The following is a 26,220-nucleotide window of genomic DNA, read 5'->3' as shown; positions in this document are numbered from 1 at the left end:
TTAAATGGATCTTCACAATTTTAGAGCCAGTTACATTTTTTTTCCTGTAAAATTACCCATTAGTGAAAATATATAGGTTAAACACGACTATTTTCCTGGTTCTACTATGATGTGATAAAAAGACTGGATGCAATCTCAGTTTTACTAAAAAATACATATGCATACATGGGTATGGAGAATTCTCTTCATTATATTTTTATGTACTTTAAGCATTTTCTATAATGAACATCAATCAATTTTACAGTTGAAAAGGTAAAACAGGAGTTTAATAACTTACCCCCACTCCAAACCACAAAAAATTAGGTTAACTGAAATGCTTAGAGAGAAGATGATTAACACAATATTAACCAGACACGTAACTAGAAACTTGGTAAGAAATGTGTCTGGGGGAGACAACAGCCAATCTATTCAAGTGACCAAACGGCTTCAAAAAACAATAGCGGCCTCACCAGCTAGGATTGTATTTACAAATGCATGGTATTTATCAAGTGGCTTAATGGCATAAAGGGTGAGGTCAGCCCTGAGGATTACACAAAAGTCTTGCCTGTATCAGCAGACGTTCCGAAACATTTCAATGTGTGAATATAGGAGCCACGAGGCCAAGGTGAAATGTTATTTACCAAGTTACTCTTTGACCAAAGTTTAAAAGCAGAAAAACGAGCATTGTGCTCCAGTTTTTATCAAGGAGAACCTTTACCCACTCAATAAATACACCGAAGAGCAGGCAGTCATGTAGCCTAAGTGGGGCAGAATTCCATCTTGTAAGTCAGTCTCCTCCTTCTGCCCCTCACAGAATCTGTACGCTCTCTGGGCTTCAGTGTCTCTACGCTAAAAATGCTGACATGGTCTCTACGGGTCCTTCCACCTTTGTTAGTTTTGATTCTAGAACGCAGGCAGGGGAGTTAGAGAACTATGGAGAAAGTTCCTTAATATGCTCTTCTTCAACACCAGAGGGAGAGAGAGGGAGAGGGAGAGAGAATAGAGAGAGAGAGAGAGAAGCGTCAAGCAGATGCCAACCACTGGTTCCTCAGCAAAGGCACCTACGAGGAGGAGTCCAAATTCCCTCGAGCTGCTGGGAGAATCCCACACCTCATTACAATACTTGCTGAGTGGCTGCGTCCCAAGAAAAGCCACAGAAAGGAAATATCATTAAAAAAAGCGTATATGCATTGGGGGGAAGCTGTTCCCTCCCTAACAGCCAACTCAGCCAAGGCTGTTGTTCCCTATTGTTGAACAGGATGTAACAGGACTGCCAAGCACAGCCCAGGAACCTGCTAATTAGGTGCACCGACAGTGTTTGTTTTGGAACCATTTACCAACAGAGGAATGTGTCAGGCTGATTAGTGAAAAAAGGGTATGTAATATATGTGTATTCGAGTCCAGATGAGGGCATAATCCAGGTATTTGGTCTGTTTGTGCAGGGACTCACAGAAACTGAAGGCTGAGCAAATAGGAAGCTACAAGGAAAGACCAGCTTCTGCGTGGTGCTTCTCTCGCCTCCTCCTGCGGAGTTTTCTCCTACTCCCCTGACTCCCACCAAAAGATTCCTGCCCAAACGTGAGACTCTTTCATGAAATGACAAAATTCTAATGGGTTGCCCAGAAAAATGGAACAGCCTTTGTAAGGTCGCTGACAGATTCAGAGTTTGATAATTTTCTAGGCACGTTAAGTGGCAACTTAGGCAAAGCCATCTCCACAGTTACCTTCCATGAACAAATCAAAGGAAACCAGGGCAGTGGGAAACGCAGCTCTTAATGGACTGTGGAAGTTGTGCTAAGAATTGCCCATCTCAGCATCTTCTGTGTGAAGAAGTAATTTTATACTTCATAATAAAGCAGTTTTCTTTCTCTGTTTTTAAACAAACCTTTTAAAGGTTGGACTACAGTTAGTTACCTGAAGCTTCATGTCTTTATGAAGCTTAAAGAAGGGCAGAGGGTGCCGAGACAAAGAACAAAGTCCATGCCCCAACAAGTTCAGGTCCTCAGGGGCAGGAGGATGTGAATTGCAATGAGATGCAAAATGACAAAGGCCAATTCCAGAGGTCAAGGTGTTGGGAGGAGTCCCCGTGCTCTTCGGTACAGGCTAGACATTTCTGGAGTTTGGCCAAAATGGATGAAAGTGATGGGGCTTGAATTGAATTCTTTAGGAGACTTTTTTTTTTTTTGCTTCTGTAAGCTAACCTGACAAAGGGCTTGCCAGGTGGCTCAAACAGCAAAGAATCTGCCTGCATTGTGGGAGACCTGGGTTCGATCCCTGGGTTGGGAAGATTTCCTGGAGGAGGGCATGGCAGCCCGCTCTAGTATTTTGCCTGGAAAATCCCCATGAAGAGAGGAGCCTGGCAGGCTACAGTCCATGGGGTTGCAAAGAGACACCACTGAGCAACTAAACATAGCACAACCTGACAAAATAGATTTTAAAAGTGAAAAAGAGGATAAGACCTCTTAGAAACTCACTCACTATGGGCTGTTCCATTCGGCCAGTGTTTGTTCTCAATAGACAAATGTAGGCAATGTTCTGTGAATGTGTGCAGACTGGATGTGGTGTCAGAGTATGTCAACTCAACCGGTAAGAGTTTGGTGTTGGTAAGTTCAGGGTCCTGTGTGCAATCGTGGTTTCTTGAAGGAGAGTAGGAAGTTGCTAACTATAACACTCAGTCTGCTTCTCCAAGTCCCTAGTGCTTTAACAAAATATGTAACCCTTTTAGAAGAATAACCAGTGAGCTGCAGATGCCCTAACACAGGAAGAACACATGCGTGGGGATGCCTTGAGGACAAGGGCATGTCATCACTCTCCCTAGGCCAACACTCATGCCAGAGAAATACTTGAAATGATAGATCAGCTGCTTCAACCTTATGTAGAAAGCTGCAGTGTTACTTCAGACTTAAACTATGCTCCTCTGAGTGTTAGTCATTCAGTCAAGTCTGACTCTTTGCAACCCCATGGACTGTAGCTTGCCAGGCTCCTCTGTCCATGGGATTCTCCAGGCAAGAATACTGGAGTGAGTAGCCATTCCTTTCTCCAGAGGATCTTCCCAACCCAGGGGTTGAACCTGGGTCTCCTGCATTGCAGGCAGATTCTTTATTGACTGAGCAACTAGGGAAGCCCAATGCTCCTCTAGCTTCATAAGTATTTTTTTCCCAGGTTTATTGAGATATAATTAACATATAATATTGCATTCATTTCAGGCATACAACATGATAATTTGATATAGATACATGTTGCAAAATGATCACCACAATAAGTTTAGCTAATTCCATCACCTCACTTAGTCACAATTTATTTTTTTTTCTTGTGCTGAGAACTTTTAAGATATATTCTCTTAGCAACTTTCAAATATATGATATAGTATTGCTATTTCCAATTCAATCTCTGGATTGGGAAGATCTCCTGGAGGAGGAAATGGCAACCTACTCCAGCATTCTTGACTTCAAAATTCCAAGGACAGAGGAGTCTGGTGGGCTATAGTCCACAGGGTCGCAAAGAGTCAGACATGACATAGCGACTAAGCCTGCTGCTGCCGCCACCACCATGCTATACAGTACTCATCTTATAAACGGAAATCTGTACCTTTGACCCCCTTAACTCATTTTGCCCACTCCATACCCCCCACCTCTGATAACTGCTAATCTGTTCTACCTATGAGTTTGCTTTTTTAGATCCCACATTATAGGTGATATCATACAATATCTGTCTTTCCCTATCTGACTTTTTTCACTTATTGCCAGTATTATAAATTCTCTTAACTAATCACTGCAGATGGTGACTGCAGCCATGAAATTAAAAGATACTTGCTCCTTGGAAGAAAAGTTATGACCAACCTAGACAGCATATTAAAAAGCAGAGACATTACTTTGCCAACAAAGGTCCGTCTAGTCAAAGCTGTGGTTTTTCCAGTAGTCATGTATGGATGTGAGAGTTGGACTATAAAGAAAGCTGAGTGCCGAAGAATTGATGATTTTGAACTGTGGTGTTGGAGAAGACTCTTGAGAGTCCCTTGGACTGCAAGGAGATCAGTCCTGAATATTCATTGGAAGGACTGATGCTGAAGCTGAAACTCCAATATTTTGGCCACCTGATGCAAAGAACTGACTCATTTGAAAAGACCCTGATGCTGGGAAAGATTAAAGGCAGGAGGAGAAGGGGATGACACAGGATGAGATGCCTGGATGGCATCACCGACTCAATGGACATGAGTTTGAGTAAACTCTGGGAGTTGGCGATGGACAGGGAGGCCTGGCGTGCTGCAGTCCATGGGGTCACAAAGAGTTGGACATGACTGAGTGACTGAACTGAACTGAACTAATCAGTTTTTTAAAAGCTCTGTCACTGTTCTTAATGAACACATATAACATACTTGGGAGAGCTGAACCAAATAGTAAATAGTTATGGATGCTTACTATATGAAACCCACCAAATTCATGTGGTGGTGGTTTAGTCACTAAGTCATACCCGACTGTTGAGACACCGTGGACTGTAGCCTGCCAGGCTCCTCTGTCCATGGGATTCTCTAGGCAAGAGTACTGGAGTGGATTGCCATTTCCTTCTCTAGGGGATCTTCCTGGTCCAGGAATGGAACTGGGGTCTTCTGCATTGCAGGCAGATTCTTTACTGACTGAGCTACGAGGGAAACCAAATTCATGTATTAATGTATAATGTTCTTATAGTACTCTACATCAAAAGTGAAAGCGAAAATCAAAATGTTAATTGCTCAGTTGTATCCAACTGAGCCACCCTATGGACTGTAGCCTGTCGGGCTCCTCTGTCCATGGAATTCTCCAGGCAGGAACACTGAAGTGGGTAGCTATTTCCTTCTCCAGAGGATCTTCCCAACCCAGGGATTGAACTGGAGCTTCCCTTGTGGCTCAGATGGTAAAGAGTCTGCCTGCAATGTGGCAGACCCGGGTTTGATCCCTGGGTCAGGAAGATCCTCTGGAGAAAGAAATGGCAACCTATTCCAGTACTCTTGCCTGAAAAATCCCACGGATGGAGGAGGCTGGCAGGCTATAGTCCATGGGGTCACAGCGTCAGACATGACTGAGTGACTTCACTTTCTTTCTTCTTTTCCTGCACTGCAGGCAGATTCTTTACCATCTAAGCCACCAGGGAAGCCCACTTCATATCTAAATACAGCCCCAAATGGGAGTGGGGTCATTAAATCTTAAAGTGCAATGTTTTCCATACTGGAAAACCTGTGGGGATGGCTTGTCTGTGACATGAAAAATTCAACATGGCTGAATGGATCAGATTGAAAGGATGGAACTGATTTATGATAGCTGGTATATTTTGTAAGTCTTATGTTAAAACGCATGCAGAGTATTATCTAAGAGGAAGCATTTATACATTTCAAGATTGAGGACTGGCCTCCTTAGCAGCACTCTGTCCTTAGTAACAAAAGAAGATCAGTGATATGCAGAGATATTGGAAAGAAAGCTGGATAGAAGGTAATTTTAGGATAAAAAAAAACACAAACAACAACCTAAGTTCTGGGTCATTCTGTGGTTTTATGTGACTTTTTGCTTTTATACTGATTGCTTTCTCTTACATCTTAGGGCTGTTATCGGTCTAATCTTCTGATTTGTCTTTCTGAGAAGTTAGAGCCCATATTTCTTATTCTCCATCAAGAAGGCTGTGTTTTGTCATTCCTGCTTCCTCAGGATGTAGACCTTGACCATTGTTTCCACAGAAGGTCCCTCTCTCCTAGAGCTGAGCTCTCTTTTCAGTCTTCTACAGGGGTAAATGCTGGATTAGGCTCAAGTAAAGCAGTTTTGTGGTTCTGGATCTCCCTACTGTATTCAAAATCTTGCAACCTGGATTTCCATGTTTTTCTATTTAAAGGAGAGAGGTATGTATTTAATCTGGGATGTGCCTTCCTAAACCTGATAAAGGCAGGCCCTCATTCCACAGGTACCCCCAGCTGAACATGGCCTGCCCTGGCTGCACAGAGCTGGAAGCCTGGCTGTGGTCCCCTTCCCCAGCCCCCCCACCCCCTCAGGGCCACTTCACAAAACAAAGGCAGAGCTTTCCCCTAGCCCAATCTAACTGCAGCTCACTGCTCCAAGTATTTAAAAAAAAAAAAAAAAAAATCCAGGTTGGCAAATAAAGGGAAAATTGTAAAGAACATTTTTGCGGAGAGATTTCTTTAATAACAGGTTATTACGATTTTCAAATTTCTTTTAGAGGGTATGCTGCAAAAACAGTTTGAAGACTATAAGTACAGAAAAAACAGGGATGTACAATGAAAAAAGCACAAATTTTAGAGTCAGATATATCTGGCTTCACGTTTTGGCTTTATCTCTTGGGCCAAGTTAATTGCCTCCTCTGAAACTAGGTTTCCTCATTATAAAAATGGAGGTAACAATACTTCCTCAGAGGACTGGTAGCAGAATTAAATGATGACATATGAACACTGCTGGCACTAGTAAGTACTGGTGCGATTTCCCCTACAAGCCCAGAATAGTGGCTATGTCAGCCAGAGGTGCTGTTCTAAAAATTAATACTAGGGTTTTATTTCTAAATTACACATTTGTGAAGTTTCCTTCTGCAGAACAATTCATTTAATAAGGAAGAGAAAGCCTTAAGAGTTGACCAACATTTGATAATGTTTAATCACCAAGTCGTGTCCAACTCTTTTGTGACTCCATAGACTGTAGCCCGCCAGGCTCCTCTGTCCATGTAATTTTCCAGCAAGAATACTGGAATGGGTTGTCATTTCCTTTTCAAGCAGATATCCCCGATCCAGGGATCGAAGCCACGTCTTCTGGATTGGCAAGCAGATTCTTTACCGCTGAGCCACCTGGGAAGTCCAGGTGACAGATGGCCATAATCAAATGAGCACGTTAGAACCAGGTATATGCTGATACTGAAGTGCATGAATCAGTGCTTTAGAGCTCAACATGGCGTTTTCTCTGTTTAGAAATTGTGGAACATCTTTCTACTCACAATGCATGTCATTCCCCTTAGTGGAACCCCAGGTCGACCCCCTCTACGGTGGCTCCTCCCACATGTGAACGCAACTGCCTGGTGGCTTGTCTGTCTCTTACTGGAGACTGTCAACTATTTGTGAGCAAGGAGCACGCCGGGTTCACTTTGTGTCTCCAGAACCCAGCCCAGTGCACAAACATAATATGCTCAGTGAATCATTTATTGAAGGAATGAATAGTTCTAATGCTTGTGGAATGTTCTTTACTGAATTGTAATTATGTTGTTCACATGATAGTTGGGTCTGAAAGAATATTAAATATAGTTCTGAGGGCACAGGGGTGCTGGATTTAGCCAGATGGTTTAGATACGTATGTGGAAACAATTTCACTAAAACTAAATTTCTAGGATTTTCACATATAGATTTTTAAAACATATTTTACTATGGAAAATGTCAAACATATTCAGAAAGTAGAGAGGATAGTATAATAAATCCCTGCATACCTATCACCTATCACCAATACCTATCACCAATGATTATCTCATTTATCTATATTTATCTTCTCCCTCCCACCATCAGATTATTTTGCAGCAAATCTGATTTATCATCACTTCATCTGTAAAGATTTCAGTTACACATAGATTTTAAAATTTGTCCCACTATTCAAATTCATTTTTATTTATGTATGTGTATGTGTTCAGTTGTGTTCAACGCTTTGTGACCCTATGGACTGTAGTCTTCCAGGCTTTTGTCCATAGAATTTTTCAGGCAAGAATACTGGAGTGGACTGCTATTTCCTTCTCCAGAGGATCTTCCTGACCCAGGGATTGAACCTGGGTCTCTTGTGCCTCCTGCATTGGCAGGTGGATTCTTTACCACTAGCGCCACCTTTACTTAGTACGTCTTTATAGATATGTTTTAAATCTGCAACTCTATTTTTGATCACAGTTTTCCTTCAGTAAATCTTTTATTAGGGTTTCTGTTTGTCCTTTTCCATTGACGTGTATAATCCACTCCTAGCATTTAAGTGGAAATTGAACACCAAGAGAAAGCTCGGCAGGTTCCTGGAAAGTATTATGAACCTGGAATTCCAGGAAGGCTCAGTGCTCCTTCAGACTCAGACATCTGTGCAAGCAAATAAAGGGAACTGAATCTGACTAAGGGAGAAACAGAGGATTCCGACTGTATTCCTTCCTACAGGGTAAAGGCCTTATGAGCCCATGGCCGTGCTAATGTGGTCATTTTGGTTGTGAGAATCCAGCATCTTGGATCATGACGATAGGTATCTTAGAGGAGGGGTTCTTTCTCCTGCATGTGACTCAGAATCACATGGGAGTCTTTGAAGATACCGATTCTAGGGATTTAAAGAAGCCAGATCTCACAGGAGATTCAGATGTGCAGTGAGAGAGGAGCACCTCTGCCCTGCAAGAGACAAGTACCGAGGCTGAGGGCTTTAAATGTGTGTGTACCCCAGCACCCTGATTTTGGTTTCTAATATTCTCTATTAAAAAGGAACCAGGGCCCCCTGAAGAAATGGCTGCTTCTACGATTAGGGCAGGAATTACATAAGAAGAGCTGGGAGCACTGCTAGAAAGTAAGGAACTGCCCAACACCGAAACCCCCATAATCACTATGATATGCCGAGGGGACACAGGAGCCAACTGAGAGTCAAATGGTTAAAACTGGAACGGTTTGAGCAACACAAGTAAGTGGTATTGGATAACCCAGAGTGCAAAATAAATACTTTTTATTTATTTTATTTATTTTGGGCTCCCTGGTGGCTCAGATGGTAAAGAATCTGCCTGCAATGCAGGAGACCCAGGTTTGATCCCCTGGAGAAGGAAATGGCAACTTACTCTAGTATTCTTGCCTGGAGAATTCCATGGACAGAGAAGCCTGGTGGGCTACAGTCCATGGGGTCACAAAGAGTCAGACACGACTGAGGGACTAACACACACACATAAAATAAGTATGTATGAGTCCATACTGATATGAATAAATAATTGAAAAAATAAATGGGAAAGAAGAAACAAATCTCTTTAGGCAGAAGAATTCCAAATGACTTTATACATATTCCACTCATATAAGTCCCCACTGCTTAAGTATGGGTTGAACATACTGACTTCCAGAAGGGAAGTGTAAAAAGGAGATGGGAGAGGGGGGCAGGGGATGAGTAACTTTGAAGTGGAGACACAAAAACTATAGTGATCAGTCATGTTCATAGTATGTACCCATGATATGATATCATGATGCAAATCATGATGAAAATGACACTACCTCTTTGTTCTTCCTCCCAAACCCATAGAACCTGGTATAATCATAAGAAAGACAGTAAGTATGCCCCAATAGAAGGACTGTACAAAATTCCTGACCAATACCCTGCAAAACTGTCAAGGCCATGAAAACAAAGTCTGAAAGATTGGTACCATCACAAAGCAGAGGATGATGAAGCAATTAAATGTAATGTGATATTCTGGAACAGAAAAGATGACTAGGTAGAAACTAAGGAAATCAGAGGAAAAAAAACTATGGATTTTAGCTAATAATTGTATATCAGTATTGGTTCATGAATTGTAATAAATATACTAATATAAGATGTTAATAGTGAAAACTGGGTATGGAATATAAGGGAATTTTCTGTACTATCTTTGTGATTTTTCTGTAAATCTAAAGTTGTTCTAATAAAGTTTATTAAAACTTTTCAGCTTTGACCTTTGAGCCAAATATTCTGCTGAATGAACTGTTTTGACAGGTTTTATTTTTTGGGAGAGGGCTTCCCTGGTGGCTCCCCAGTAAAGAATCCACCTGCTAACACAGGAGATGTGGGTTTGATCCCTTGGTCAGAAAGATACCCTAGAGAAGGAAATGGCAACCTGCTCTGCTGTTTGCCTGGGAAATCCCATGGACACAGGAACCTGGCAGGCTATAGTACACAAGGTCCCAAAGAGTTGGACACAACTTAGCAGCTAAATGACAACATTTTCAAGGTTCAGATTTATAGGAAAACTGAGTAGGTAGTACAGAGTTCCCATATTATGACTGACCTCCAGTTTTCCCAATTATCAACATCTTGCATTAGTGTAGTAGTTTGTTACAATTAATGAACCAATATTGGCATATTATTAACTGAAGTCCACAGTTTAAAATAAAGAGTTATCCTGTGTTGTACGGTTCTATGAATTTTGACAAATGTATAATGTCATGTATGCACTATTACAAGAATAATCTCATTGCCCCCAAATTTACTGTGTTTCATCTATTCATTCCTCCCTACCCCCTCTCAAGACCCTGGTAATCATTGATTTTCTTATTGTCTGTATCATGTCATCGTCATGAAGTCACTCGGTCGTGTCTGACTCTGTGACCCCATGGACTGTAGCCCACCAGGCTCCTCCATCCATGGCATTTTATAGGCAAGAGTACTGGAGTGGGTTGCCATTCCCTTCTCCAACTGTCTGTATAGTTTTGCCTTTTTCAGAATGTCACATACTTGGAGTTATACAGTAAGTAACTTTTTCAGATTGGCTTCTTTCACTCAATAATATGCATTTAAGTTTCCTCCATGTCCTTTTGAGGCATAATAGCTCATTTCTTTTATCCCTGAATAATACTGCACAATATGGATAAACCAGAGTTTCTTTATCCATCCACTTAGTAAAGGACAACTTGGTTGTTTCCAATTTGGGGCAATTAGGAATAAAGCTGCTATAAATACCCATGTGTCGATTTTTAAGTGAACGTGTTATAAACTCATGTTATTTAACGGTATATAGTTAATTTTCAAATATTTGGGTATTTTGCAGGTATCTTTCTAATACTGATTACAGTTTAATTTCATTATGGTCTGAGACCATACTTTGTATAAATTCTATTGTTTAAAATTTGTCCAGATAGGTTTAATGGCCCAGAATGTGATCTCTCTCTTAGTAAATATTCCACGTGAGCTAGAGAAGAATGTATAGTCTGTTTTAGGATGGACCACATGAATTGACATGGATGTCCATTAGAGTCACTTGGTTGATAGTGCTTTTCAATTACTATACATTCACTGATTTTCTGCCTAAGGGATCTGTCAGTTGTGTCTGACTCTTTGTTTCCCTATGGACTGCAGCTCACCAGGCTCCTCTGTCCATGGGATTTCCCAGGCAAGAATACTGGAGTGGGTTGCCATTCTCTTCTCCAGGGGATCTTCCTGACCCAGGGTCTCCAGCATTGCAGACACCAGTGAAGCCCAACTATAATAATGGATATACTTAAATATAATTGTGGATTCATCTGTTTCTCCATGCAGTTGGTTTTTGCCTCATGCATTTTTGACTCTCTGTTCATACACACTAAATATTGTTTTTTATTTTTCAAAGAGCTGATCCAATTATCATATAATGCCCCTCTTTATCATGGTGTAAAGAATTGGTATTATTTCTTCAAATATTCAACAAAATTCACCAGTGAAGCCTTCTGACTTCTTCATGGGAAGAAGAAGAAAAAATTACTATTTCAATTTCTTGTTGAAGGCCTATTCATATTTTTATTTCTTCTTGAGTCAGTTTTGTACTTTGTCTTTCTAGAAATTTATCCATTTAATCTAAGTTGTCTAACTTGTTGGGATGAAGTTGTTTATACTGCCTTTTAAAAATTCTTTTAATTGCTATACCCTTTTTCTTTCCTGATTCTGGCAATCTGTATCTTCTCTCTTAATTTTTTGGTGGCCTACCTAAAAGGCTATCAAGTTTGTTAATCTTTTCAAAGAACCAATTTGTGGTTTCATGGACTTATTGTTTTTCATTTCACTGATATCTTCTCTAATCTTAACCCTTTCTTTCCTCCTGCTTGCTTTGGATTTACTTTGCTTTTCATAAGTTTCTTAAAGTGGGATTTTAGTTTATTAATTTGAGACCTTCTTTCCTCTTTTCTGATATAGGTGTTTATAGCTATAAATTTCTCTCAAAAAACTTAAGCTGCATTCCATTTTGATATTTTGTATTTCATTTTCATTCATTTAAAAATATTTTAAGGATGTCCCTGGCAGTGTTTAAGACTTCACCTTCCAATGCAAGGGTCGCAGGTTCAATCCCTGGTTGGGGAGATAAGATTCTACATGCTTCACAGCCAAAACCACCAAAACATAGAACAGAAGCAATACTGTAACATAGTCAATAAAGACTTACAAAAATTATTTTAAAAACTGATACATTAAAATGGTGAACTTAATGCTCTTTAAATTCTTTTTAAAATTTCTCTTGTGGTGGATTTCTTCTTTGACACATGGGTTTTTAGAGCACATTATTTAATTTCCAAATACTTTGGGGTTTTTCAAAATGTTTTTCTACTGGAGATCTTAATTCCATGTCTCAGAGAACACATCTGGTATGGTTTCAATCTTTTAAATTTATTGAGACTTCTTTTATGGCCCAAAATATATGGCATATTCAGTTGGAAGTATTTTTTTAATTTTTACTTTTTTATTAAACATTTTTTATTGCAGTATAATTCACATAAAACCTGCTCTTTTAAAGTGTAAAATTCACTGCTTTTTAGTATATTCACAAGAATGTGTAACCATCACAACTATCCAATTCTAGAACATTTGTATCACCCCCCCCCCCAATAAATCTATGCTCGTTAGTAGTTATTCTCTTTCCCCCTTCCCCAAGCTCTAGGCACCTACAAATCTACTTTCTGTCTCTATAGATTTGTCTTTTGGGTACATTTCAAATAAATAGAACATATGTGGCCTTTTGTGTCTGGCTTCTTGAACTTAGCATAATGGCTTCAAGGTTCATCCACTCTGCAGCATATACTTCATTCCTTTTTAGATGGGATAATATTTCACTATATGAATATATCACATTTTGTTTATCTAGTCATTAGCTGATAGGCATTTATATTGTTTCTAATTTTTGATTACTATGAATACTGTTGCTATGAACATTTGTATACAAGTTTTTGTGTGGTATACATTTTTAAGAAGTATATAATCTTTAGGCTATGAGCTAAATAACAGTACTCAGGAAACTGGAGGCAGGAGTGTGTGTGTATAGGGAATCTTATGTTTATGTGTCTGTCTTTCTGTGTGCGGGACCTAGACGTTTACAAATAGTCTTTGGGTTTAAGAAGAGGCCAGAAGGGCTGAGTGGACTTTTAATATCTTAGCTTTACCACACATGCTTCAACTCTCCCTGGCTAAGTGCCTCACCTTCTATTCTGAACCACAGAGTAAGTGAGCCCAGCAGGGTGGGAAATGAGCCATGAATTCATGCCCAGAGAAGCCAATGCCCTTATGCACAAACAATGTATATTCCTATTACGCTGTTGGAACGAAAGGAAAAGTGATATGTATCATTTTATGACTCAGGAAATAGGCAACAGGAAAAACTCTGCTCTTAAGTCAGGGGGAAAAAATCATCCATCAATCAATGGAAGTGATGATACCCAAATATTACTTTGGTTAGAAAAATAATCCCACATGGACTCCCACTTTTCTCTCCTTTGGATCCTAAAACTTTCATCACTAGACTGTAGTGCATCTATAGAGAAGAGCATGTGGTGAGCCAGACAGCTGTTCACCACTGTCCTCTGGTTTTCTTCCTAGTCATCCATCCAGTTTGGGTCTTCCTCTTGAGACTATGATTTCCATAGCCTATCACTTGATCCTGGGATGGTTGTGAGAATTCTTCCACCCCCATCTTTATTCAAAAAATGAAGCTGAATACTCTTTGTTACCAAATAAGATAGATCTAGACTATGGTTTTTTTTGCAACTTTGTTATATCATTCTGGATAAAGGAAGCAAAGTGAGTTGGAAATAAATGTAGGAAACCAAAGGGTAAAAAATATTCTCCAGGACAACGGGAAATCTGATGCAGAGGCAGAGACAGAGACACAGTGCTTGACAAAAAGTTGGCCCGATCTGGCCCAATAACACCGCATGTGACATATTCAGGTATACTGTTGTAAGACAAGAGATTCTGTACCTGCTTGTTGAAATATCCTCAAAAGGGTAGAGGATCTCTCCATTGTTACAGATTTCACAGATGAACCCCTTCTGGCTACAAAGACTGCAGCTGTACACATGCGAGGTGGCAAATTTAATGACCTTGCCCAAGAATGGAGCCAGCTTTCCCTCTATTACCTGCAGAAAGAGAAACAGAACAGGGAAGAAAGCAAATTTGTTGAGAACAAAAAGTCTTGTAGATGCAGGACTGGAATTCCTTTCCTTTACACAACAGGAAAACCTCTAATTATAATTTCTCAGCAACTCTGAGAAAGAAAAGACATAGTATTTTCACTCCGAAAGAACTCTCTGGCTTAAACCACTGGGGGTTGAAAAATGAAGATGTTGAAACTTCTTTTGTATTGCTCTTTTTCTGTAGTGTGTTGTAGCGGATAGAGGACCAACAAATGGGGAAGCCTACTTTCATAGACAGTTATGGTGTAGTATGCGAGGAGTGTGGCGGATTTCCCAAAACAGATTGAAAACAAACAGGGTAACTACTGGTGTAGAATTTTATGTTATGTTATATATCCAATAATATCTGTTTCCTAATGAGTTAATAGAATAGTTTTTTCACCAGCTCACCTAAGAACATGTAACAAATGTGGAAAAATGGGTTTCTCTTGCTGCTGCTAAGTATCATAATAACAGAAGTTACAATTTGGCAGTCTGAGGACTATATTTAGCCTGAAGATGTTTTTTTAAAATCTCTTAGTGTTTAAAAAAATGAGCCAATTTAATAATTGGGGAGGGGGTTACATGATTTAAAAATTCAGATTTTGGCTTCTTTTGAAAAATCATTAGATCTGGCAAAACTAGGCCTGGATTCCAACATGATGATGATCCCGGCTGTGAGTAGAGGCTGCTGGCTCCTGCTGAGACATGTGCTCCTCAACTGACACTTGTCTCCACAAGGCCCCAGTGTCTTGTCTTGAGTCTGGCTGCCTCCCTCAGTTCCTTCCCCTCAAACATTCATGAGTTTGGAGCCATGGTTGATCAGAGCCCCTCCTCACTTAACTAACAATGCACAGGCTTCAAAGACTTTAGCAGTTCTATACTAACAAGATAAAATCTGCCTTTATTTCTCTCTTACTGAGGCACATGCATATACATGCTGATTTTGATAAAAGAAAAAAATGAAGATTGAATTTAATTTGGAAATAGCTGGAAATAGATGGATACTTTCAAATGAATCATAATTAAAATGAGAATCTACATAAAAATAACACCTGAGAGCAGTAAATCATACTTAAAGAGATATTACCAGGTTAAGGTAAACAAATAGTAGTGGCTGATAATACTAGAGTAAAAGACTATAAGGAATATAAAAATTTATTCTGCAATTTCTTTACACACTAACAATGAAATATCAGAAAGAGACTGTAAAAAACCATCCCTTTTAAAACCACATCAAAACAGTAAAATAAAATACTTATGAATAAACCCCACATAAGTGAAAGACTTATATACTGAGAACTACAAAACATTAATAAAGGAAATTGAAGATGATTAAAAGAAATAGAAAGATATCCCATGCTCTTGGATTGGAAGAATTAATATTGTTAAAATGGCTATACTACCCAAAGTAATCTATGGATTTAATGTGATCCTTGTCAAATTAACTGTGAAATTTTTCACAGAACCAGAACTGATAATCCTGAAATCTATGGGCCCTTCCCTGGTGGCTCAGACAGTAAAGAATCCGCCTGCAATGTGGGAGACCTGGGTTCAATCCCTAGGTTGGAAAGATCCCCTGGAAAAGGGAATCGCTATCTACTCCAGCATTCTTATATTCTGAGAACAACAAAACATTAATAAAGGAAACTGAAGATGACTCAAAGAAATAGAAAGATATCTCATGCTCTTGGATTGGAAGGATTAATATTGTTAAAATGACAATACTACCCAAAGCAATCTACAGATTTAATATGATCCCTATCAAATTACCCATGACATTTTTCAAAGAATCAGAACAGATAATACAAAAATTATCTATACAGAATGATAAAAAGCCCAGATTTCCCAAAGCAATCCTGAGGAAAAAGAACAAAGCAGGAAGCATTAACTTTACCAGACTTTAGACAATACTACAAAGCTACAATAATCAGAACAGTGTGGGACCGGCACAAAAAGAGACATATGGATCAATGGAACAGAATAGAGAGCCCAGAAGTAAACCCACACACCTATGGTCAATAAATCTTGACAAAGAAGGCAAGAATATGAACTGGGGAAAAGACAGCCCCTTTAGCAAGTAGTGCTGGGAAAGCTGAACAGCTGCATGCAAATTAAACTTGAACACACCCTCACACCACATACAAAAATAAACTCAAAATGGGTTAGATACTTAAATATGACATGATACTCCTAGAAGAGAATATAGACAAAACATTCTCCGACATAAACTGTACCCATGTTTTCTTAGGTTAGTCTCCCAAGGTAACAGATATAAAAGCGAAAATAAACAAATGGCACTTAATCAAACTTTTAAGCTTTTGCACAGCAAACAAAACCATAAATAAAACAAAAAGATAACCTATAAACTGGGAGAACACATTTGCAAATGATGTTACCAACAAGAGCTTCAGTTCAGTTCAGTTGCTCATACGTGTCCAGCTCTTCACGACCCCATGGATCACAGTACATCAGGCCTCCCTGTCCATCACCAACTCCCGGAGTTTACTCAAACTCATGTCTATTGAGTCAGTGATGCCATCCAACCATTTCTTCCTCTGTCATCTCCTTCTCCTCCTGCCCTCAATCTTTCACAGCATCAGGGTCTTTTCAAATGAGTCAGTTCTTTGCATTAGGTGGCCAAAGTACTGGAGTTTCAGCTTCAGCATCAGTCCTTCCAATGAATACCCAGGGCTGATCTCCTTTAGGATGGACTGGTTGGATCTCCTTGCAGTCCAAGGGACTCTTAAGAGTCTTCTCCAACACCACAGTTCAAAAGCATCAATTCTTCAGCGCTCAGCTTTCTTTATAGTCCAACTCTCACATCCATACATGACTACTGGAAAAACCATAGCCTTGACTAGATGGACCTTTGTTGGCAAAGTAATGTCTCTGCTTTTGAATATGCTGTCTAGGTTGGTCATAACTTTCCTTCCAAGGAGTAAGCATCTTTTAATTTCATGGCTGTAATCACCATCTGCAGTGATTTTGGAGCCCAGAAAAATAAAGTCAGCCACTGTTTCCACTGCTTTCCCGTCTATTTGCCATGAAGTGATGGGACCAGATGCCATGATCTTCGTTTTCTGAATGTTGAGCTTTAAGCCAACTTTTTCACTCTCCTCTTTCACTTTCAACAAGAGGCCCTTTAGTTCTTCACTTTCTGCCATAAGGGTGGTTTCATCTGCATATCTGAGATAATTGATATTTCTGCTGGCAATCTTGATTCCAGCTTGTGCTTCATCCAGCCCAGCGTTTCTCATGATGTACTCTGCATAGAAGTTAAATAAGCAGGGTGACAATATACAGCCTTGACATACTCCTTTTCCTATTTGGAACCAGTCTGTTGTTCCATGTCCAGTTCCAACTGTTGCTTCTTCACCTGTACACAGGTTTCTCAAGAGGCAGGTCAGGTGGTCTGGTATTCCCATCTCCTTCAGAATTTTCCACAGTTTATTGTGATCCACACAGTCAAAGGCTTTGGCATAGTCAATAAAGCAGAAATAGATGTTTTTCTGGAACTCTCTTGCTTTTTTGATGATCCAGCGGATGTTGGCAATTTGATCTCTGGTTCCTCTGCCTTTTCTAAAACCAGCTTGAACATCTGCAAGTTCATGGTTCACATATTGCTGAAGCCTGGCTTGGAGAGTTTTGAGCATTACTTTACTAGCGTGTGAGATGAGTGCAATTGTGTGGTAGTTTGAGCATTCTTTGGCATTGCCTTTCTTTTGGATTTGAATGAAAGCCAACCTTTTCCAGTCCTGTGGCCACTACTGAGTTTTCCAAATTTGCTGGCATATTGAGTGCAGCACTTTCACAATATCATCCTTTAGGATTTGAAATAGCTCAACTGGAATTCCATCACCTCCACTAGCTTTGTTTGTAGTGATGCTTCCTAAGGCCCACTTGGCTTCACATTCCAGGATGTCTGGCTCTAGGTGAGTGATCACACCATCGTGATTATCTGGGTTGTGAAGATCTTTTTTGTACAGTTCTTCTGTGTATTCTTGCCACCTCTTCTTAATATCTTCTGCTTCTGTTAGGTCCATACCATTTCTGTCCTTTATCGAGCCCATCTTTGCATGAAATGTTACCTTGGTATCTCTAATTTTCTTGAAGAGATCTCTAGTCTTTCCCATTCTGTTGCTTTCCTCTATTTCTTTGCATTGATCACTGAGGAAGGCTTTCTTATCTCTCCTTGCTATTCTTTGGAACTCGGCATTCAATGGGTATATCTTTCCTTTTCTCATTGTGTTTAGCTTCTCTTCTTTTCACAGCTATTTGTAAGGCCTCCTCAGACAGCCATTTTGCTTTTTTGCATTTCTTTTTCTTGGGGATGGTTTTGATCGCTGTCTCCTGTACAATGTCACGAACCTCCGTCCATAGTTCATCAGGCACTCTGTCTATCAGATCTAGTCCCTTAAATCTATATCTCACTTCCACTGTATAATGATAAAGGATTTGATATAGGTCATACCTGAATGGTCTAGGGTCTAGTGGTTTTCCCCAATTTCTTCAATTTAAGTCTGAATTTGGCAATAAGGAGTTCATGATCTGAGTCACAGTCTGCTCCCGGTCTTGTTTTTCCTGACTGTGTAGAGCTTCTCCATCTTTGACTGCAAAGAATATAATTAATCTGATTTTGGTGTTGGCCATGTGGTGATGTCCATGTGTAGTCTTCTCTTGTGTTGTTGGAAGAGGGTGTTTGCTATGACCATTGTGTTATCTTGGCAAAACTCTATTAGCCTTTGCCGTGCTTCATTCTGTACTCCAAGGCAAAATTTGCCTGTCACTCCAGGTGTTTCTTGTACCATTACCACAATCAATGTTGGAACATTTCCTCCACTCTCCTCCAAATCCCCACACCCATTAGCAGTCACTAATCTTTTCTCCCTAACCCATCCCACAAGCAATCTCCACTTTCTGTCTTCATAATTTTTCCTACTCTGGCTATTTCATGTAAATAGAATAATATAATATGCGGTGTTCTATGACTGGCTTCTTTCACTTAGCATAATGTTTCAGGGTTGATGTTGATTTTTTTAAAAAATTAATTATTTATTTATTTTTGGCTGCACTGAATCTTCATTGCTTTATGTGGTTTTCTTTAGTTTCAGTGAGTGAGGGCTCCTCTTCATTGCAGTATGTGGGCTTCTCACTGCAGTACCTTCTCTTGTTGTGGAGCATGGGCTCCAGGCATGCAAGCTTCAGCAGCATGCAGGCTCAGTTCTTGCAGCTCAGAGGCCCTAGAGTGCAGGCCCAGAGGTTGTGGTGCATGTGGAATCTTCCTGGACCAGAGGTCAAACTTATGTCCCCCGCATTGGCAGGCGGATTCTTATCCACTGTGCCACCAAGGAAGTCCTGATTTAATAATGAAATAAGATTCTGGTTTTATTTATGGATGATAGCCTTTTTCCTTGAATCTATCCAGCATTTATACTAATCAGGTTTATACATTACTTTCATTGTGTGTTATCTCTTCCCTCAAACCTTTGGTTGAATTCTTATTTTACCATTCTTCATTCATTCATTTCAGAAAATTGCACTGAATTTGCTGAATTCAATGCATAGTTGGCACTGAATATACTTGGCTATTGATAGAAGCATGAACTAGAGAGAACTGGAGCCTATATTTTGCCTGGTGTACAAGGGTCTCCATAGGCTAATTCCACACTGTCTATCCAAATTCATTTTCCACTCCGTGGTATTTATGTTCTGTTGTGAGGGAACTCTTCCCTGTGTAGAATATGTTTGTTCTTGCTTCTGTACCTTTGTCAATGTATTTCTTCTATCTGGAGTTTCACTTCTTAACACTCACTTAAATGTCACCCAGGATTCACGGCTCAGATCTATTCTGGCTTGATCTGGACAGTCATCTTTGGCTACTTCACCTGCCATGGATCTCTTGTGCTTCATGTAACTTATTTTTATAACCACACAATTTAATATGGAAATTGATGTTCTCCTGTATTTTTTGCTATCCTTTAACATGTGATTGTTTTGCTTTTCCAACTGTAGATTGAAAATGTAAAAGTGGAGGTACTACCTATAAAATGGTGATTTTGCCCATAAAAGTAAAATGGTGATTTTACTTATAAAAATGGCAATTTTATGTAAAGCAACCTAAAAGAATGTAAATTGCTTAAAGGCAGACTGAATCTCACACCAGTCTTAAATACCCTCTCTCTGCCAGGCATCTAGGTTCTTGCTGAATGATTGAGGATGCTTTCCAGTCTTTTTCCTTGGCTGCAACAGTCATATCTGTGCTATTTTTGTGTCACAACATTTTGAATCATTCCGCTGTGTGATCTGGGGAGGAGAACGAAGAACACGTGAACTTGGTGGCAACTCAGCTAATTAGAAACCCTTTTCGCTTCTTTACACTTAAGTAATTGATCTTCTTATTTGTCAGGTAAGGTTCAGGGCCATGTTTCAAAGTGCTGAAGTTGCTGGAAATTTTTCTTCAGAAAAGCAAGGTAATACTCTGTAAGTTTATTTTAGAATTGACAAACATTTGTTTAATATTATAGGGAAGAAAACTTTATACTGATTTCAAAGGATAAAGGTAAAATTTAATCTTGTTTTGAATATAACAACTAGCAACACTCGGAAGCTATTCTGGCTTTTGGTCTAGAGGCTTCAGCACTAAGAGAAGCAGGCTCCAGGTATCTGGAGCTCATATCTCACAGCTACATCTTTACTTGAGATACTTGATTAAGAAGTAAGATGTCCTACCATCTCCTTTTGCCCTCAAGAATCCTGCTTTTCATTCCCACTTTCCTAGCCAACCTGGTGGGGTGTTGAGGTTAGGACCATATTCCACAAACACCAGGAAGATGGAAGCCTCAAAGAAGACCAAACCTCAAGGAGCCTTTCTTTTCCACTTTTTCCTGGTCACAGGTTAATATAACTTTACATCCTTCCATCACAAGTCACAAGGCCACTCAGCTTTAGCATTTAGAAGACTGGTGGTTTGTTAATCAGGCACTCATTTGGATATGTTGTAAGTGCTGGTGAAATAGACCTCTGAGATGAGGTTCAGTTATCCTAGGCTTAGTTATTTTCCACAAGTGCCTGTTAATGTGAACAAAATCATGACAAAGTAATTAGCAGAAAACACAGGTAGCTCTTCATCCATGTCCTTAATCTCTCTCATCTTCTCCATATACCAAATTGTTCTACTCCTTGAGAAAAAGGCATATGTCCAAAACATGGTGAAATAGTTTGCTTCTGTTTTCCATTAAATTTAATTTCTTGTATAAAAGAAAGTCCTGCTGCTAAGCTGCTAAGTCACTTCAGTCGTGTCGGACTCTGTGCGACCCCATAGACGGCAGCCCACCAGGCTCCCCCGTCCCTGGGATTCTCCAGGCAAGAACACTGGAGTGGGTTGCCATTTCCTTCTCCAATGCATGCAAGTGAAAAGTGAAAGTGAAGTCGCTCAGTCATGTCCGACTCTTAGTGATCCCATGGACTGCAGCCTACCAGGCTCCTCCATCCATGGGATTTTCCAGGCAAGAGTACTGGAGTGGGGTGCCACTGCCTTCTCCGAAAGAAAGTCCTAGTCTGATTTAATTTGGAGGTACTGCATATATGATTATTCCAGGGGTACCATAGGGACTTCGTGTTCAAAGAATACACACTTCCATTTGTAACTTAAAATTATGTGTCTTTTTTATTGCACTGTAGAATAAAGACAAATGCAATATCAAGCTGATACCTTCTTCAAGAGTTTTCTATTTTTGACTTCTGCAGTCTCTCTACAAATTATTTTCACTCTATCAACTCAGGTACTTCTAGAACTCAAGGAATAGTCAAATGTTACTTTCCATGATCCCGCAAACTGACAAATACACCAAATATGCTTACCCTTCTTGTGTGACAGTAGCCCACGAAAGCTGCTGGTCGAACTTCCAGCTCAAGGATACACACATTTTCCCCCCTCTTCTATTCTGGTCAAGATGGTCAGCACTGGAATTTGAGGCCTATGGCTTTCTTGCAGACTAAGACAACAGACTTTATTTGATTTGCCTTCTTGCAGAGCAATCAAAAATTACAATTAAGTTAAAAAATAACCTAGTGCTGCCTTCTCCAAACCACAGGTTCAGAAACAGCTGCTCATTACTCATGTGTGGCACCAGGAAATTGCAGTGTCATGTTCAAGGTCTGCAGCCAATAGAGATCTGCGGGATTGGGAAAAGGGCACAAATGATTCTTCTATGTCCGTTACCTTCACTCCCTTGGCACCACCACAAGATTCAAAATCTACACTGGGAGAAAGAAGGGGCACTGGGGGACTTAGACAAGAAACAAGAAAGAAAAATCTCCTTCTCATTGAATGTATGCATCGACGAATTCCTTCCCCCTGATTTGTCAAGTTACCTTCCATTTCAGTGCTGGTGTTCCTCCGCCATTGTGTGGCATCTAGATTCTGGACAACTGTTGGAAAGATTTTGATGGGGAGGGCTGCTGCACTTGACAAACGGCCCCTCCTCTGAAAGTCTAAGGATTCTATTTTCTTTCTGAGTGACATTTCTTAGCGTTAACAGGTGGGGACAGTGATGGTTAGTGATCTAGGCCCGGTGAGTTCCTGAAGATTTAGGAAAAACAGTCTGTGGAGTCTGCTCAAGTTTGAAAAGCTAACACACGCAAGAATAATTCCGAATTCTCATTTGATTCTAAATCTTACTCCTTTTTTCCTAAAAAAATTGATATGTAATGTTATATTAGTTTCAGGAATACAGTGTAATGATTTGGTATTTGTATATATTGCAAAATATCACCACAGTAAGTCTAGTTAATTTTATTCCTCTTAATAATAAATCCTTAAAAACAGAAAATAAAAAGCATACTACCATATTATTTTTCTTAAAAATAGAAAATAAAAGGCATAGGGGATTTTCCTATTTCAAAAAGTTTGTTAAAATCCCATTTCTCCATAATTAGCCTTAAAGCTCCTTATCATGGCTCAATGCTGGGATGTTTACAGAAAAACAGGAAACTGTGTCTTCTCCAATTAGCTGCTCCACACCCTTCTTTATCCATTATGGGACTGTTCTAACAGGAGGAAGGTTCTGGCTAATCAAATACTTCACTCATGATTATGATGTCAACATTGAGCTCTTATCTGATTCTCTCCCAAGGGTGACAATCTCTACTTAGATTCTGGAAACTAAGTTATAATTTGGGTTGTCTGGGTTGACGTAATTGGGTCGATTCGTAAGTGGCCATCATGATTCCTATCAAATTATACTTTGCATCCTGGTAGAAACTATCTCAGGGACTAAAAGAATTTCAACTTTCTCCAATGGCTGAATGGTAAAGCTGAACCCAAGAACATAAATTTCTTAATTCACAGAAATATATAGGATGGGGTCTACTTCAGTTTTTCCACATTATGGAAAGTGCCTTAATGGCTATAGGCTCGTGAAGCCATAACCTCACGGAACTTCAGTAGAAGCATTTGCAAAGAGTAAGTACAATTATATGGCCCACATATTCTGAGCCCCAAAGCAGGCCATATGGTCTCATATAAATGCATGCGTACTATTTACAGGGAAAGTAGATTAAGATATTTTAAGTTGAGACAGTTCAGGAAATTCTTATGGTACGTTCAGCAGAATCTTATTTCTCTATTGAGTTAATTAGCTATGTGTCTAATATAAATCTAATTTAGGTCACAACTATTCATTTTGGCCCAGTTATGTCATTATTACTCACTGAACAGTATACAAGGAAAGGCTCTAAGTCAGCAGCCCCCCAAGCTTTTTGGCACCAGGGAGCATTTCATGGAAAAAAAATTTTCCACAGACCAGAGATGGAGGTGAGATGGCATCACTGACTCAATGGACCTGAGTATGATCAAACTCCGGGAGATAGTGAAGGCCAGGAAAGCCTGGCATGCTGCCATTTATGGGGTTGCAAAGAGTAGGACACGACTGAGCGACTGACAACAGTGAGGTTGGGTAGGATGTGGTGGGAGGGGGATGGTTTTGGGATGATTCTCATAAGGAATGAGCAACCTAGAGCCTTCACATGTGTAGTTCGCAATAGAGATCATGCTCCTATGAGAATCTAATGCTGCCACTGATGTGACAGGAGGCTGAGCAATGTGAGCAATGGGGAACAGCTGTAAATAGAGATGAAGCTTAGCTTGCTGCTTGCTGCCACTCACCTCTTGCTCTGTGGCCCAGTTCCTAACAGGCCATGACCAATACTAGTCCATGGCCCAGGGCCTGGGGACCCTTGCTTTAAACGGTTTCTTTAACTTGGCTAAAGGGGCCCAGAGAGGTGATGGGGAGCACCCTGGTAGCTCAGATGGTAAAGAATCTGCCTGCAATGCAGGAGATCGGAGTTCCATCCTCGGGTTAGCAAGATCCCCTGGAGAAGGGAATGGCAACCCATTCCAGTATTCTTGCCTGGAGAATCCCAAGGACAGAGGAGCTTGGCGGGCTATAGTCCACGGAGTTGCAAAGAGTCTAACACAACTGAGCGACTAACACACACACACATACAAGGGCAAAACTAAGGCCCAGGGAGGTGATGGGGAGCTAAGATCACCTAGCTGGGTTATGTCAGGCCTTGGCACCCCCACTCCCGTCTCCTTAAGTACTCTTCGCTACTCTCAGAAGGGGCCCTAATGAGGGCATCTAGGGTCAGAGTGCAGCCTTGGGGTTTGGTTCAGCCTGAGAATCCTGAAGTCACTGGATACCCACGGAGGTATATAGAATTGGAGGATTTCTAAACCGTCTCAGCCCCTGCATGGAAATAAGATGCACAGTCTAGCTGGTCCAGGTTTACTCCCACAGGTTTGATCTGAACTGGATCTGTCTTTGGGTTATGTAAGGATTTATTTTCCAACATATTTATTCCTTGTACAAAAATTCTCTTAAGTAGTCACATCTTGTGTAAATTTCTAAACATGGAATATCATTCTTATTATTGAATGACTGGGAAATTCATGAATTAAAGTAACATGAACTTCAATTTAAAAATTTTAAAAGATAAAGAAACATGAAATTCTATGATGGAAATGGACTTATTAACTTAAACCCTAGGCTATTTACCAAGAGAAGTAACTTTATTAAAGGAAGAAGCACCTACGGCTGGAAAAAACCAAAGCAAACTAAATCAACTCCCTGAAAGCACGTATGTAAGAGAATGTGAAGAAACAGTGCTTTTCAGAGGGACCTGTTGAGGACATCTTGCCAACAACAAAAGACCCCATGTTTAAAGAAGTAGAGAAATAGAGGAGAAATTGAAGCAATGTTATCTGATCATGCATGGGAATGACCCACTAAGAGTTAGGAGAGACATAAAAGGTAGAAAGCAAAGAACGAAACGAGAAGTATGTAAAGGATGGAGTTAAAAAATTTTTTTTTTCAAAAAAGGGAAAAGCAACTCAGACGCTCACAAAGAGAAAAAAAGGATTGAAACTGATTTGAGATCTGAAATGGGAGCTAAACATCTTGACTTCTCTTCTCAGTTCTGTCCCCACTAAGCTGTCTGACCTTTTTAATAAGTCCCTTAATTTCTCCATGCCTCAGTTTCCTCACCTACAAAATAAAGTGATCATACTAAGTTATTCAAAACTAGATGATCAATAAGGATTTCTCTCAGCTTGAAGATCCTATGATTTTGTGACTACCAGACAGGGAAAACATCAAAAGAAGCTTGTTGAATACCCCCAGGAATGTAGAAAGGAAACGTCTGGGGAGATAGATAAAAGGTGAGTTTAACCAGACTAATTAGAAGATACCCAAGGAAATTTTCAAAAGAAGTAAAATAATGTCGCCAGCTTTTTATTCCTCTGCTTGCTGAGCGCCATTCAAAGAGAGAGTTAACGCTTTTCAGGAATCATGCCCTCCCAGGTGTGCAACCAGATATCAGTTTTCCTGATGAAGTCTGCAAATCCTTCCCTTTCATCAATGCATTTAATTAGTTAATGTTTAGATAGCACTTAGGGATGAAAAGTACAATGTAAGTGCCCAACATTATTATTACTTAACAGCTTTTATGAGACCATCAATGCCTAAGATTAAATGAGAAACAAAAATGAGTTCCTGACTAGAAGGTTGTGACCAATAAACTGCTGGGTCACTGATGTGAGGAAAAACAAACCCTGCACATAAGTGGAAATA

At 40.0% G+C, this 26,220-nt stretch overlaps 1 protein-coding gene across 1 annotated transcript in view; it reads right to left on the bottom strand.

Moving 5' to 3' along the window:
• Positions 1-26,220, bottom strand: part of PLEKHM3 (pleckstrin homology domain containing M3) — a 213,784-nt gene that overhangs the window by 24,774 nt on the left and 162,790 nt on the right. Inside the window, 1 exon segment of the mRNA XM_005676438.3 lies at positions 13,893-14,050. Within this exon segment, the coding sequence (XP_005676495.2) occupies positions 13,893-14,050 (158 nt within the window).

The sequence above is a fragment of the Capra hircus genome, chromosome 2 (genome assembly GCF_001704415.2).
Source record: "Capra hircus breed San Clemente chromosome 2, ASM170441v1, whole genome shotgun sequence".
Taxonomy (NCBI): domain Eukaryota; kingdom Metazoa; phylum Chordata; class Mammalia; order Artiodactyla; family Bovidae; genus Capra; species Capra hircus.
The sequence above is the reverse complement of the archived record's forward strand: the minus strand, read 5'-3'. Positions and strand labels throughout refer to the sequence as shown.